The 15,252-nt window shown below is 40.9% G+C and overlaps 1 protein-coding gene across 2 annotated transcripts; it reads left to right on the forward strand.

Annotated features, from left to right (window-relative positions):
* Positions 1-12,329: 12,329 nt before the first annotated feature.
* LOC123091464 (uncharacterized) lies at positions 12,330-14,122 on the forward strand. 2 transcript variants are annotated; one of them, XM_044512991.1, is made up of 2 exons: positions 12,330-12,464; positions 12,544-14,122. In XM_044512991.1, exon 2 carries the CDS (start codon positions 12,697-12,699, stop codon positions 13,858-13,860), a length of 1,164 nt encoding a protein of 387 aa, XP_044368926.1. In that variant the 5' UTR covers positions 12,330-12,464; positions 12,544-12,696; the 3' UTR covers positions 13,861-14,122. The 2 variants fall into 2 exon arrangements, with proteins under 2 accessions (XP_044368926.1, XP_044368925.1); XM_044512990.1 differs by having other exon boundaries at positions 12,348-12,464; positions 12,533-14,122.
* Positions 14,123-15,252: the final 1,130 nt, after the last annotated feature.

The following is a 15,252-nucleotide window of genomic DNA, read 5'->3' on the forward strand; positions in this document are numbered from 1 at the left end:
TGATATGTCTAAGGAATTTTATGGTTTGAACTCCCAAATTAATCGGCTTGAAAATTCTATAGCTCAAATTTCTGATAAGCAAGCTACCTTAGTCAATAAGATGGTTGCCAAACCAGAAAAATTAGGTGAAAATAATGATGAAGATCTTAAAGTTATTGATGTGTCCCCTATTAGATCTTTGTTTTGCAATATGAATCTTGATAATGATGGGACTGGAGATGAGTTAACTTTAGTTAAAAGGCGTCCCAATAATTTGGAGTTTTTAGATCTTGATGCTAAATTTGGTAAAAGTGGGATTGGAGAGGTCAAGACTTTAAATAGCATTGAACCCACTATCTTGGATTGCAAGGAATTAATTATGATAATTGTTCTTTAGTAGATTGTATTTCCTTGTTGCAATCCGCGTTGAATTCTCCTCATGCTTATAGTCAAAATAAAGCCTTTACCAAACATATTGTTGATGCCTTGATGTAATCTTTTGATGAAAAACTTAATTTGGAAGTTTCTATACCTAGAAAACTTAATGATGAGTGGGAACCTACTATAAAGATTAAAATTAAAGATTATGAGTGTTTTGCTTTATGTGATTTGGGTGCTAGTGTTTCCACGATTCCAAAAACTTTATGTGATATTCTAGGTTTCCATGATCTTGATGATTGCTCTTTAAATTTGTACCTTGCAGATTCCACCATTAAAAAGTCAATGGGAAGAACCAATGATGTCCTCATTGTTGCAAATAGAAATTTGGTGCCCGTGGATTTTATCGTTCTTGATATAGATTGCAATCTTTCTTGCCCTATTATTCTTGGTAGACCTTTCCTTAGAACTATTGGCGCGATTACTGATATGAAGGAAGGGAATATTAGATTCCAATTTCCATTAAGGAAAGGCATGGAGAACTTTCCAAGAAATAAGATTAAATTACCTTATGAATCTATCATGCGAGCTACTTATGAATCAAGTGTCAAAAATGGCACTACTTAGATCTATCTTCGCTTTTATGCCTAGCTAGGGGCGTTAAACGATAGCACTAGTTGGGAGGCAACCCAATTTTCTTTGTGTTTTTCTGTTTTTGTTCCTGTTTAGTAATAAAATTTGCATCTACTTCCTGTTTAGATGTGTTTTCATGTTTTATTTAGTGTTTGTGCTAAGTAGAACCTATAGGATAACCTATGGTATGAGTTAATTTGATTGTGCTGAAAAACAGAAACTTTTTGCTCACGAGAAAAAATTCAATAAATCACAGAAGCGTGCTTTTGCGTTGATTCGTTTTTCTGTAGATCAATAGACAAATTTCCTAGGACTTCCTATTTTTGTAGGATTTTTGGAGTTCCGGAAGTAACTGAAAGTTACAGATTGCTACAGACTGTTCTATTTTTTGACAGATTCTGCCTTTCGTGTGTTGTTTGCATATTTTGATGCATCTATGGCTAGTATGCAAGGGTATGAACCATAGAGAACTTGGAATACAGTAGGTTTAACACCAATATAAACAAAGAATGAGTTCATTATAGTAACTTATGTGATGGTTTTTCTTTCTTGCACTAACAGAGCTTATGAGATTTCCTGTTAAGTTTTGTGTTGTGAAGTTTTCAAGTTTTGGGTAAAGATTTGATGGACTATAGAATAAGGAGTGGCAAGAGCCTAAGCTTGGGGATGCCCATGGCACCCCAAGATATTCAAGAATAGCGAAAAGCCTAAGCTTGGGGATGCCCCGGGAAGGCGTCCCCTCTTTCGTCTTCGTTCATTGGTAACTTTACTTGGAGCTATATTTTTATTCACCACATGATATGTGTTTTGCTTGGAGCGTCGTGTATGATATTAGTCTTTGCTTTTTAGTTTACCACAATCATCCTTTCTGTACACACCTTTTGGGAGAAGCCCACTTGACTGGAATTTATTAGAATACTTTATGTGCTTCACTTATATCTTTTGAGCTAGATAATTTTTGCTCTAGTGTTTCACTTATATCTTTTAGAGCATGGTGGTGGTTTAATTTTGAAGAAATTGTTAATCTCTCATGCTTCACTTATATTATTTTGAGAGTCTCTTAGAACAGCATGGTATTTGCTATGGTTATAAAATTGGTCCTAGAATGGTAGGCATCCAAGTTGGGTATAATAAAAACTATCATAGAAAGTGAATTGGATGCTATGATCAATTTGATACTTGATAATTGTTTTGAGATATGGAGGTAGTGAGATTAGAGTCATGCTAGTTGGGTAATTGTGAATTTAAATAATACTTGTGTTGAAGCTTGTGATTCCCGTAGCATGCACATATGGTGAACCGCTTTGTGATGAAGATGGAGCACAATTTTATTTATTGATTGTCTTCCTTATGAGTGGTGGTCGGGGATGAGCGATGGTCTTTTCCTACCAATCTATCCCCCTAGGAGTATGCACGTAGTACTTTGTTTTCAATGGCTTGTAGATTTTTGCAATAAGTATATGAGTTCTTTATGACTAATGTTGAGTCCATGGATTGTACGCACTCTCACCCTTCCACCATTTCTAGCCTCTCTTGTGCCGCGCAACTTTCGCTGGTACCATACACCCACCATAATCCTTCCTCAAAACAGCCACCATACCTACCTATTATGGCATTTCCATAGCCATTCCGAGATATATTGCCATGCAACTTTCCACCGTTCTATTTATTATGACACGCATCATCATTGTCATATTGCTCTTTGCATGATCATGTAGTTGACATCGTATTTGTGGCAAGGCCACCTCATAATTTTTCATACATGTCACTCTTGAATCATTGCATATCCCGGTACACCGCTGGAGGCATCTATATAGAGTCATATCTTGTTCTAAGTATCGAGTTGTAATCTTGAGTTGTAAATAAATAAAAGTGTGATGATCTTCATTATTAGAGCATTGTCCCAGTGAGGAAAAGATGATGAATACTATGATTCCCCCACAAGTCGGGATGAGACTTCAGACTTTATAAAAATAAAAGAGGCCAAAGAAGCCCATGAAAAAAGAGGCCAAAGAAGCCCACCAAAAAGAAAAAGAAAAGAAAAGAAATAAAGGAAAAAAAGGGAAAAGAAACAAAATAAGGAGAGAAAAAGAGAGAAGGGACAATGCTCCTAACTCTTTTTCCACACTTGTGCTTCAAAATAGCACCATGGTCTTCATGATAGAGAGTCTCTTATGTTGTCACTTTCATATACTAGTGGGAATTTTTCATTATAGAACTTGGCTTGTATATTCCAATGATGGGCTTCCTCATAATGCCCTAGGTCTTCGTGAACAAGCAAGTTGGATGCACACCCACTTAGTTTCTTTTGTTGAGCTTTCATACATTTATAGCTCTAGTGCATCCGTTGCATGGCAGTCCCTACTCACTGACATTGATATCTATTAATGGGCATCTCCATAGCTCGTTGATACGCCTAGTTGATGTGAGACTATATTCTCCTTTTTTGTGTTCTCCACAACCACCCTTCTATTCCACATATAGTGCTATGCCCATGGCTCGCGCTCATGTATTGCGTGAAAAATTGAAAAAGTTTGAGATTACTAAAGTATGAAACAATTGCTTGGCTTGTCATCGGGATTGTGCATGATTAAATACTTTGTGTGATGAAGATAGAGCAACAGCCAGACTATATGATTTTGTAGGGATAACTTTCTTTAGCCATGTTATTTTGAGAAGACATGATTGCTTTATTAGTATGCTTGAAGTATTACTATTTCTTATGTCAATATGAACTTTTATTTTGAATCATTTGGATCTGAACATTCATGCCACAATAAAGAGAAATACATTGAGAATTATGCTAGGTAGCATTCCACATCAAAAATCTGTTTTTATCATTTACCTACTCGAGGACGAGTAGGAATTAAGCTTGGGGATGCTTGATACGTCTCCAACGTATCTATAAATTTTTATTATTCCATGCTATTATATTACCTATTTTGGATGTTTATGGGCTTTACTTTACACTTTTACATCATTTTTGGGACTAACCTACTAACCGAAGGCCCAGCCCGTATTGCTGTTTTTTTTGCCTATTTTAGTGTTTCGAAGAAAAGGAATATCAAACGAAGTCCAAACGGAATGAAACCTTTGGGAGCGTGATTTTTGGAACAAACGTGATCCAGAGGACTTGGAGTGCAAGTCAAGAAACAATCGAGGAAGCCACGAGGGTGGAGGGCCCCCTACTAGGCGCGCCCCCCTATCTCGTGGGCCTCTTGGGCGTCCACCGACGTACTTCTTCCTCCTATATATACTCATATACCCCGAAACCATCAAAGGAGCCACCGAAAAACTATTTCCGCCACCATAACCTTCTGTATCCGCGAGATCCCATCTTGGAGCCATCGCTAGCACTCTGCCGGAGGGGGAATCCACCACGGAGGGCCTCTACATCAACACCAGGGCCTCTCCGATGAGTTGTGAGTAGTTTACCACAGACCATCGGGTCCATAGTTATTAGCTAGATGGCTTCTTCTCTCCTTTTGGATCTCAATACCATGTTCTCCTTCCTCTTCTTGGAGATCTATTCGATGTAACTCTTTTTGCGGTGTGTTTGTTGAGATCCGATGAATTATGGGTTTATGATCAAGTTTATCTATGAGAAATATTTGAATCTCCTCTGAATTCTTTTATGTATGATTGAGTTATCTTTGCAAGTCTCTTAGAATTATCGGTTTGGTTTGGCCTACTAGATTGATCTTTCTTGCCATGGGAGAAGTGCTTAGCTTTGGGTTCAATGTGGCGGTATCCTTTCCCAGTGACAGCAGGGGCAGCAAGGCACATATTGTATTGTTGCCATCGAGGATAAAAAGATGGGGTTTATATCATATTGCATGAGTTTATCCCTCTACATCATGTCATCTTTCTTAAAGCGTTACTTTGTTCTTATGAACTTAATACTCTAGATGCATGCTGGATAGCGGTCGATGTGTGGAGTAATAGTAGTAGATGCAGGTAGGAGTCGGTCTACTTGTCACGGACGTGATGCCTATATACATGATCATGCCTAGATAATCTCATAATCATTTGCTTTTCTATCAATTGCTCGATAGTAATTTGTTCACCCACCATAATACTTATGCTATCTTGAGAGAAGCCTCTAGTGAAACCTATGGCCCACGGGTCTATCTTTTATCTTTTAAGCTTTCAATCTACTTTTATTTGCATCTTTACTTTTCCAATCCATATCATAAAATACCAAAAATATATTTATCTTATCATATTATCTCTATCAGATCTCACTTTTGCAAGTGGCCTTGAAGGGATTGACAACCCCTTTATCGCATTGGTTGCGAGTTCTTTGTTTGTTTGTGTAGGTGCGTGGGACTTGTGAGGAGCCTCCTACTGGATTGATATCTTGGTTCTCAAAAACTGAGGAAAAACTTACGCTACTGTGCTGCATCACCCTTTCCTCTTCAAGGAAAACCAATGCAAGCTCAAGACGTAGCAACAGGACAAAACATTTTCTTATGATAAGCAAAGTGTTCTTGAGGGTACACGGGAATTTCATCTAGTCACTTTCATCTTGTTGGCTTAATTCGTGTTCGGTACTTTGATAATTTGATATGTGGGTGGATCGGTGCTTATGTATTGTTCTTACTTGAACAAACCTCCTACTTATGATTAAACTCTCTCGCAAGCATCCACTACTACGAGAAAAGTATTAAGAATAAATTCTAACCATAGAATTAAACTTTTGGATCCAATCGGTCCCTTATGGAATAGCGCATAAACTGGGGTTTTAGCTTCTGTCACTCTCGCAACCCACCATATAATAACTACTCCATGATGCATTCTCTTAGGCCCAAATATGGTGAAGTGTCATGTAGTTGACATTCACATGACACCACTAAGAGAATGGCAACATACATATCATCAAAATATCGAACACATATCAAATTCACATGATTACTTGCAACATGATTTCTCCCGTGACCTCAAGAACGAAAGTAACTACTCATAAATGATAAACATGCTCAAGATCAGAGGGGTATTAAATAGCATAATGGATCTGAACATATAATCTTCCACCAAATAAACCATATAGTAATCAACTATAAGATGTAATCAACACTACTAGTCACCCACAAGCACCAATCTATAGTTTTGATACAAAGATTGAACACAAGAGATGAACTAGGGTTTGAGAGGAGTTGGTTCTGTGAAGATGTTGATGAAGATAGCCCTCCCCAAGATGGGAGAGTTGTTGGTGATGATGATGACGATGATTTCCCCCTCCGGGAGGGAAGTTCCCCCAGCGGAATTGCTCCGCCGGAGGGCAAAAGTGCTCCTGCCCAAGTTCCGCCTCGAGGCGGCGGCGCTTCGTCCTGAACGTCCTCTCCTGATTTTTTTTCTAGGTCAAAATGACTTATATACCAGAAGATGGGCACTAGAGGTGGGTCGAGGAGGGCAACACCCACCAGGGCGTGCTTGGGCCTCCTGGCGCGCCCAGGTGGGTTGTGCCCACCTGGTGGCCCTCCTCTGGTACTTATTTGCTCCAATAATTATTAAATATCCCATAAAAAATCCTTGGGGAGTTTCAGCTCATTTGGAGTTGTGCAGAATAGGTAGTTTGACGTAGCTTTTTTAGGTCCAGATTTCCAGCTGCCAGAATTCTCCCCCTTGGTGCATACCTTGCATATTATGAGGAAAAAGGTATTAGAATTACTCCAAAAAGCATTATTATACCATAAAACAACATAAATGACAGTAGGAAAACATGATGCAAAATGGACGTATCAACGCCGAGTTCTCATATAACAAAACCTATCAAACTAGTTTGAAGATGGCCCCTTTCGAAGCTTTTTACCGAAGGAGGTGCAGGACACCATTGATGTGGGATGAAGTTGGAGACCGTAAATTATTCGGACCAGATTTAATTAGAGATTCAAAGAAGAAAGTCAAGGTGATACGTGATAGACTCAAGGTAGCCCAATCCAGACAGAGGAGTTATGCCGATACTAAATGCAAGGAGGTAACCAACGAAGTCGGAGATAGAGCATATCTTCGTCTGTCTCCACTTCGAGGAGTTAAACAATTTAGAGTCAAAGGAAAGTTAGCACCATGATTTGTGGGGCCGTACAGACTTTTAGAACGCATGGGTGAAGTTGCCTACAAGTTGGAATTACCTGAAGCCTTGTCAGGAGTTCATGATATGTTTCACGTTTCCTAGTTGAAGAAGTGTCATGCAGAGATGGCCGATATTCCTTTGGGAGATATAGTGTCACTAGAGGCCATACAGTTGGATAGTGATCTGACCTATGAGGATAAGCCCGTCAAGATTCTCGAGACTGCAAGCAGAGTTACCCACAGGAAGGTCATCAAGTTTTGCAAGGTTTAGTGGAGTCACCATACCGAGGAGGAAGCCACGTGGGAACGAGAAGAAGATCTTTGACAGGACCACCCACACCTTTTTGCTAGCCAACCCGAATCTCAAGGGCGAGATTCATCTTAAGGGGGGGTAGGTTTGTAACATCCCAATTTTTAATTTGGATGTTTATAAATAGATCATTCATATGCATTCGTGATTTATGCATGTTTGCCCCATTTGTTTTATTTGAATTTTGATCCAAGGAACTTTGAGCAACTCAAGGACCAAAAGAGAGAGTTGGAAGTTCCCTAAAACCATTTTTGAAAATTTCAAAGTTGGGAATTTGGATCAAATTTGGTTTCACCAAAATTCATTTCCATTATTTCAAAAATAAAATAAAGAGAGAAGATAAAAGGACTTCTTCAAAAGCAGAAGAGATATATTGGAAATTGAATTTGAAATCAAAAGTTATTTAGCGGGTTTTATTTGCAAATTATTTTGATGCGAATTTTCTTAGCATAGAAAAATGATTTTTTAAATTGCATTTTATGTCAGATAAAAGTTTACAAGGTCATAAGTAAGACCATATAATTATGTAAATTTTCTGGAAAAAATTTAGACTTATTTTATTTGTATTTTCGGTACTTTAGTGTTTCTGAAAAAAAGATTTCGAAAAAAAGAGCCGCGCCACCAGCAAGCCAAGGCCCAGCAGCGGCCAGCGCAGGTACCCAGGCCAGCCCCAGCGAGAGGCCAGCGCCCCAGGCCGTTTCCCCTCCCAGATCCTATTCGGCGCCTTAAGCGCCGAATATAGGTCATTCCGTACAGGGCGCACACCCCCTGTACACTTGGGCCGGCCCATCCTACTTCCTCTTGCTTCTCTGTTTCGAAAAAGGCAAAAAAACAATGCATTTGCCGTGAATCGAACCGCGCTCATTCGTTCTAGAAGCGAACGCACTAACAAGTTGGTTCAGAAGACACGATGTGCTTACAATCCTTTTTTCCTTTCTTTATACAATGCCAGAAAGCCAACTGTTTTTTTGTTTTCTTTCCTTTTTTTTCTATCTTGATTTTTCTTTTCCCATAAATGTGTGAACTTTTTCGAAAGCGACGATTTTTTTTAGCAAAATTGATGAGCCTTTTTTCAAATCTGATGAACTGTTTTTTAAATCGATGAAATTTTATTCAATGTCGATGAACTTTTTTCAAATTCGATGAACTTTTTTTCAAATTCGATGAACATTTTTTCAAATTCAGCAAACTCTGTTTCAAATCTGATGAACTTTTTTCAAATTTGATGAACTTTTTTTGAAATCGATGAACTTTTATTCAAACTCGATGAACTTTTTTCAAATTCGGCAAACTCTGTTTCAAATCCGATGAACTTTTTCTAAATTCGATGAACTTTTTCCATTTTTGCTTTCAAAATTGATGAACTTTTTTAAATTCATGAACTATTTTTCAAATTCATAAATTTTAGATCCATGTGATTTTCAGTTTTTGTAAACGAAAGGGACGAACAGCAAATAGAAAAAAGAACGAAACATGCACGAAGGAGCTATAGCGATGGAAGGAAGAAAGGGAACGGGCGCTTGCTGGGCGGGCCCACCCGAGGCTGCTGTATGTTGACTTCTCTAAATCCCTATAATCTATTTGACATGGTCTTGTGATCCCTCTCCTTCTACAGAGGCTAGCCCGACCTCGTTGTCTTCGCCGGAGCAGCCGGAGTACGCGAGCTTCATCGCTTGGTTTTGTCGTCGTTCGTCGTCGCCGACCTTCACCGACTCCACCCCCGGACGAGCTACTCTCCACCGCATCTCCTAGACACCTCCACCGCCTCCGACGACCGCCGAAGCCGCCACCCCACCTGACCAGAGCCACCCCAACGTACGTCATTCTTCTCTGAACCTACACGTTCAGTTAAAAAAACGGTTTCATTTTAGTTAGATCGTTTTTCTGGTTTAGTTCGAATCGGACACTCAGTTTTTTTTATAAGCCGTTACTACCGAAACCTTTAGTTAGCAAACGTTTTTTTTCAAAATAACCGCAACAAACACACCAACCAATCAGAGAGCGCCACATGGCCTCTGGCCGAATTCTTTTTCTTCTCTTTTTTCAGTATTTTTCCAATCTCAGATTCTATACCAATTCTTCTTTATAGTATAACTTTTACTCTATAGGTCCAATTTAGTTGATTCTTTTTCCTACTAGTTCATAAAAATATCATCTATCTAGAGAATCAAACAAAAAAAATTATGAAAGGTTTAAAATTTGAATTCAAACTTCATTAGGCCATAACTTGAGTTTTCGTAACTTCGTTTTGGGTGATTCTTTTTGCAAATCGAAGCTTGTGATATGTACTATCTGTTAAACCAAAACCATTTATTTTTGTTGCTGTAAAAATTACGTTATGTACAAAAACTTTATTTGGTTGTTTTTGGAGTTTTCTAAAGTCTTTTATTTGTTTTCCTTTTGGATCTTTGCTTGCATGCTTATGTATGTTATTGCTTGCTTACGCTAGATCATCCGGAGTGCGAAGCTTTCTACTATGAATCTTTCGAGTTCGATGAACGTCGGCAAGGCAAGTTCACATTTTGACCATACTTCTCAGTACCCAGTTTTTATTATGCATTAGTTTCACCCTAAATATTGCATGAGTAGGATTGGAAACATGTAGTTGTGCTATGTACTTCATGTGGTATGAACCTATGACCTTTGATCACCCTGGGAATATTGGTTATGTCATATTGCTTGCTCGTAGACGGGGATTGGTATGTGTGGTCCATGCAAGTTGCGAGAGATAAATAAGTTTGGGATAACATAAGGTGGCAACCTTAATACACATCTGGGTGGATTGTTTGGGGCACCTGGAGAAATCAGTGCTCGCCTAAGGGGATACCGGAGTATCCGTGTGATTACCCTAGGTCCGCCACTTAGGCTCAAAGGGATCATAACATATTTCATGCCTAGAAACTTCCATGTGAAGTCACAAGCCATTATGGGCTCTGGCATAATTGAGTAAGTTGGTGACCTTTTTCCGTGGTAGACTAGTTGATGTAGGGGAAAGTAGGTGTACCGGTCTACCCAGGGTTTAGAGGAAATACTTCAGAAAGTCTATGTCTTGATCTTTCAATCATGAAGATGATCGAGTCTTGTGGGGAAGTGCGCAAACCTCTCAGAGTGTACAAACTAATCATGATTAGTCGTGTCCCTGTTATGGACAACTTGAGTATCTAGAAGTGAATTATTGGCTGATCTCATCACTCTTTTAATGAAATTATTGGATTACCAATAACTTGGGAATTTTAGGATTGAGTTGGAGAAACCTTCTCAATAATGGCCATTTTTAATTTAGTAGAAAATAAAAATTTATTCCTTTGTTGTAGGGTCAAATTTGCTTTATGCAAAAAATTAAATTTAGAGCCTCCACCAGCTAAATTTGCATATAGAGATAGTCTTTTTTTCTCATTATTATTATATGGTGTGAAATTGCCAGCACATACCATGTGCCGACCTACACGGCTACAACGTCTCATGTTGCAGACTTTTATGACGAGGATTAAGGTGCGATAGGTCGTTGTTCTACACTCAGTTTGTCGTGGAGTTGGATGGACTCATTTTACCTTTGGAGCTTTCGCAGTTATTTTATTTAGTTGGCCTTCAGCCATATTTATGTAATAAATACTTTTTTGAGGACCTCGATGTAATAAAGTGTGTGGTTGAACTCTGTTATAATTCCTCGAGTACTGTGTGTGTCAGCATATCGATCTAGAGATGACACTTAAGCACAGAGACTTCGATCCATTTGGGTCGGGTCCCTACACCCTGGGCGCAGCCGGCGGTCCACCCGTCATGGACCTGCCAGCCAGGTCACCCGACCGCGAGCCTTCAGGACAGATCGGACAGCTCGTGCTGCACCCGAGTAGCTCCCACGGCAAGCGAACACGGGACGGATGACCAAGAGGCTCTTTTCTCCCACGAGTGGCCTAGGGAGGCGGGTACTCCACCATCCTTTACATTTCTAATGAGTAGTCTACGTGTGGTATGCCTTAACCGGTTTTCGCTCAGTTTTTCATTAGTAGACTACATAATTCTCTTATGGTTAATTAATCGATGTGATAAATCCTTTGCCTCCATCTTGAAAATGAAAATAAACTCAAACAGATCCTAAAAAAGCACTCAAATTGAGTAGCGTTGGGCACGGTGCGGTGCGCTATTGCATCAGCCAGAGTGCAGTTGGTGTAGAATACGGTTGTACCGAACAACGGGACCTCCTAATTGGCGCCTTAGGCGTCCGAAATCAGAATTGGCTGCCGTGGGACGTCAGCTAGGCCGTAGCCCACCAACGCGAGCCGACTGGTTTAATTGGTTCGTCCCGAGCTCAGTTTGATGTTTTGATCGGTTTGGGTGTTGATCTTTGACTTTTGAGGGGACACACATGGATTTAAAAAAGCTCTCAAATTTGAAAAAATGAATTTAAAGAGTTCATGTATTTTGAAGAGAATATCACAAATTAGAAAGAAGTTTGCGAATTTGAAAAACATGAGAATAGTTCATGAATTTGAAAAAGATCATGGATTTTTAAAAAGTTCACAAACTGGAAAATTGTTCTTGGATCTGAAAATTATACACGAATTTTAAAATTGTTCATGGTTTCGAAAAATGTTCATGAATTTGAAAATTTGTGGTTATAAAAAAAGTTCATGGATGTAAAAAACATTGCAAATTCAAAAAAGTACATGAGCTTGAAAAAAAGTTAAACCAGGAAAAACTGGTTGGAAGCTTCTAGAAGCGTCACAAAACTTCATAGTGTAGCTTCTGTAAAAGAAAAAACGCAACCTACATGGACCGGCCCATCTCCTAAGTAGTGTGTGCCATTTGCCAAAAAACCTCATAAGTTGCACCTGAAGCGCCAAATACGAATTGGGCGGAACAACTCCGCAGCCATTTCACTCTGATTGGGTTTAGCTGCCAATCCGGCCCAACAATGTGGTCGCCAACAGGAAATAAAAAGCCTACATACAAGAAAGAAGACGACAGGTCTGACCTAGCTCCCGTCCCAGCCGCCACCAACTGCCCCCTCGTCGCCTCCCCCTCCCCTTCCCCCTCTCACCACCCACTGAACAAGCAGCTTATTCACCGCGGCTTGTTTGTCGATCCTCAGGTATTATTCGTCAAAAGCCTCCTCCTTTCTTAATAGGACTCTCAGTCAACTCAATTCATCTATATTAGTGTTGAATCAGGCTCGCTCGCAAGATGAAGCGGCTGTATGTGAATCTGGTGACGCGGAATTGGGAGAGTGGGATTTATGCACTGCGCCGCCTCAATCCCGATGTGCACCTCTTCTACCAGTCAAGAAATGACGCAAAAGAAGTACTCCCTCCGTTCCAAAATAGATGACCCAATTTTGTACAAAGTTAGTACAAAGTTGGGTCATCTATTTTGGAACGGAGGGAGTAGCAGAGATCAACACGATGGATTCTGCAGCAGATGATAGCATCAAGATGAAATCAGCAGCAGATGCGAACAACAAGACCAAGAGATCCAGTCCAAGGATGCATAGCCTGCGGCAGCTGCCTAAACCAATCGCCAAATTCGATCCGTCACCGTCCGGCCTGTGGATCAATGACGGCCTGGAGTGGTTCGAGCTCCTGGGCCCCCGCCGCAGCGAAAGCAGGGTCGTCAACGCCAACGTGGCCGGCGACACCGTGCTATACGACGCCGACGAGGGCATCATCCTCAACTTGCCTTCGCTCCACGAGCCCAAGGGAACCAACCCCGTCTGCCTCTCAATCACCCACCCCGACGCTGAGGAAGACGCTCTCTATGTCATGGACCGCTATCCCGGCCGGGCCCTTGCGCGGCGTAACACTGGCGGTCCTGGCATGCACTCCTGCTTCGAGGTGCTCGAGTGCAGGCCCAGCTCCAGATTTCTGGACGACAGCATGAAGGGGTGGGGTTGGCGGCCTCTCCCGCCGCCGCCCTTCATCTACGAGCATGGGTATGAACCCACCAGGATCATGTCCTACACAGTTGTTGGCGATGGAACTACCTTGTGCATCTCGTCAGATAGGAATGGCATCGGGACCTACTGCTTTGACACAGTGCGCGCCGATGATACCCACCGCTTAGGGTGGGATTACCGGGATGAATGGAGGCACGTTGGGAATTGGGCGCTGCCCTTCTACGACAAAGCAGAGTATGTCCCTGAATTCAAGCTATGGTTTGGCTTCAGTCCCCCCAGGCCAAACCACCTGTGCGCCGTTGACCTGTCCACCATGGACCATGGCCAACCGCCCATTGTGCATCATGTTTGGGAAGATCTTGATCAGCCTGAGGAAGAGGACTGGGTACCAACGCATTTCAGGATACTGAACCTTGGCTCTGGCAAGTTTTGTGTTGCTAAAATCATTAGCGCAGGGGCAACTGGCATGAAATTTTCGGTGCTCACTGGCATCGAGATGGTGCACGACAAAGATGATCAGAGCCTCCGGATGTTCAAGCACAAGAGTAAACGCTACATGTTCAGCACGCCAGATGTAATCCACTGGGTTATCTGAATAATCTTGCATGGTGTGCCATGTTCACTGCCCTATGGATGGTGTGTGGCAATGCTGGCCTGAGCCTTCCGATCCCCAAGCACACGTTGCATCATTCACTAGGTGCATTGAATAATCTATTAGTACTACTTTTGTTATGCATTCCGTTTTATTATGCATGCTTCTAGTCTATTTCCTGTTTGTAAGATATTATTTGGACAATGCCATTAGCCTGCTTGTTTATGCCAAGTGGGGGGATTTTCTGAATCTACACATGTTACTAGATGATCATGCCGCGCCGGGAACCTCCACCTCTGATCGGGTTAGGTGAACACCGTGTCGTTTGTTAGGGCAATCTGTTTGCTTGGCCTGTCTTTCTATTTTGCCATTGACCGAGATGCTATTTAATTTTTCTAAGTGAGTTTAAGGGGTCTGTTTTTTTTAGCATCATTTAAATTCATCTGCTTACATGCATTAGGTTGTTCTTGTTCCCTGCTAACCATTTTTTTTTCGAGGTTCCTGAAGCATGTCAACTTGCTGTGAAGACACTTGTTATCTGTTTCCCATATATACCCATGCAAATTTTTTATTCAGTACAATCTATCTATACCTATACCTACTATTAAAGGGAGTAGGTATTCTTAGTTTGGTTTCGCTTTGTTTCGTCCCATTTAGGTGTTTTTTTTTCTTTTTGGTTTCGACAGGTTTAGATGATTATTATTATATGAGGTGGTACTAAAATTCCGTCTATCGTGGAACCTTAAAAACATTTCGCAGTGTTGTTGACCTTTTCTGCCTAGGCCATAGTTCCCTTTTTCCGTCATGGGCCGAGCTGGGCTACTGCAGCGAGAAGTGAAAAATATAGTTGCGCTCTTACGGGACGTGCTATGCAGTTTTTCTTATCGCGTCGGAGGATGCAAGCAGCGAAAAAACTCACCGCGAACACATGACTTCCTATCCTGTAGGCAAAGCAGCAAACCAACTCAGCTAGCATTCAACTGTGCTACAAAATAGGGTACATTACTTAATAGTCCCACCGCAATTCTTTACCCCTAATTGACAATTTCTTTTTCTCCATGCCTAGCAAAAAAAATAATCTGCCCCGTTCCGCCTCCCCCCTCTATGCACGACTCCACCCTGTGCCTCGGGCTTTATATATTACTCCCTCCGTTTCCAAATATTTGTCTTTCTAGCCATCTTAAATGGACTACAACAAACGGATGTATGTAGACATGTTTTAAATTGTAGATTCACTCATTTTGCTGCGTATGTAGTCATTTGTTGAAATCTCTAGAAAGACAATTATTTAAGAACGGATGGAGTATTATTAACTAAAAAATAGATGATGTGTCTTCTTTTTTCAATAGTCCCACCTCGCTGAGTTAAACCGATTGCTATCACTTTATATACATT

The sequence above is a fragment of the Triticum aestivum genome, chromosome 4B (genome assembly GCF_018294505.1).
Source record: "Triticum aestivum cultivar Chinese Spring chromosome 4B, IWGSC CS RefSeq v2.1, whole genome shotgun sequence".
NCBI classification, from domain to species: Eukaryota; Viridiplantae; Streptophyta; class Magnoliopsida; order Poales; family Poaceae; genus Triticum; species Triticum aestivum.

What these genes read in the sequence shown, in the direction of transcription:
- LOC123091464 (XM_044512991.1), top strand. Translation starts at nt 12,697, where the DNA reads ATGACCCAATTTTGTACAAAGTTAGTACAAAGTTGGGTCATCTATTTT.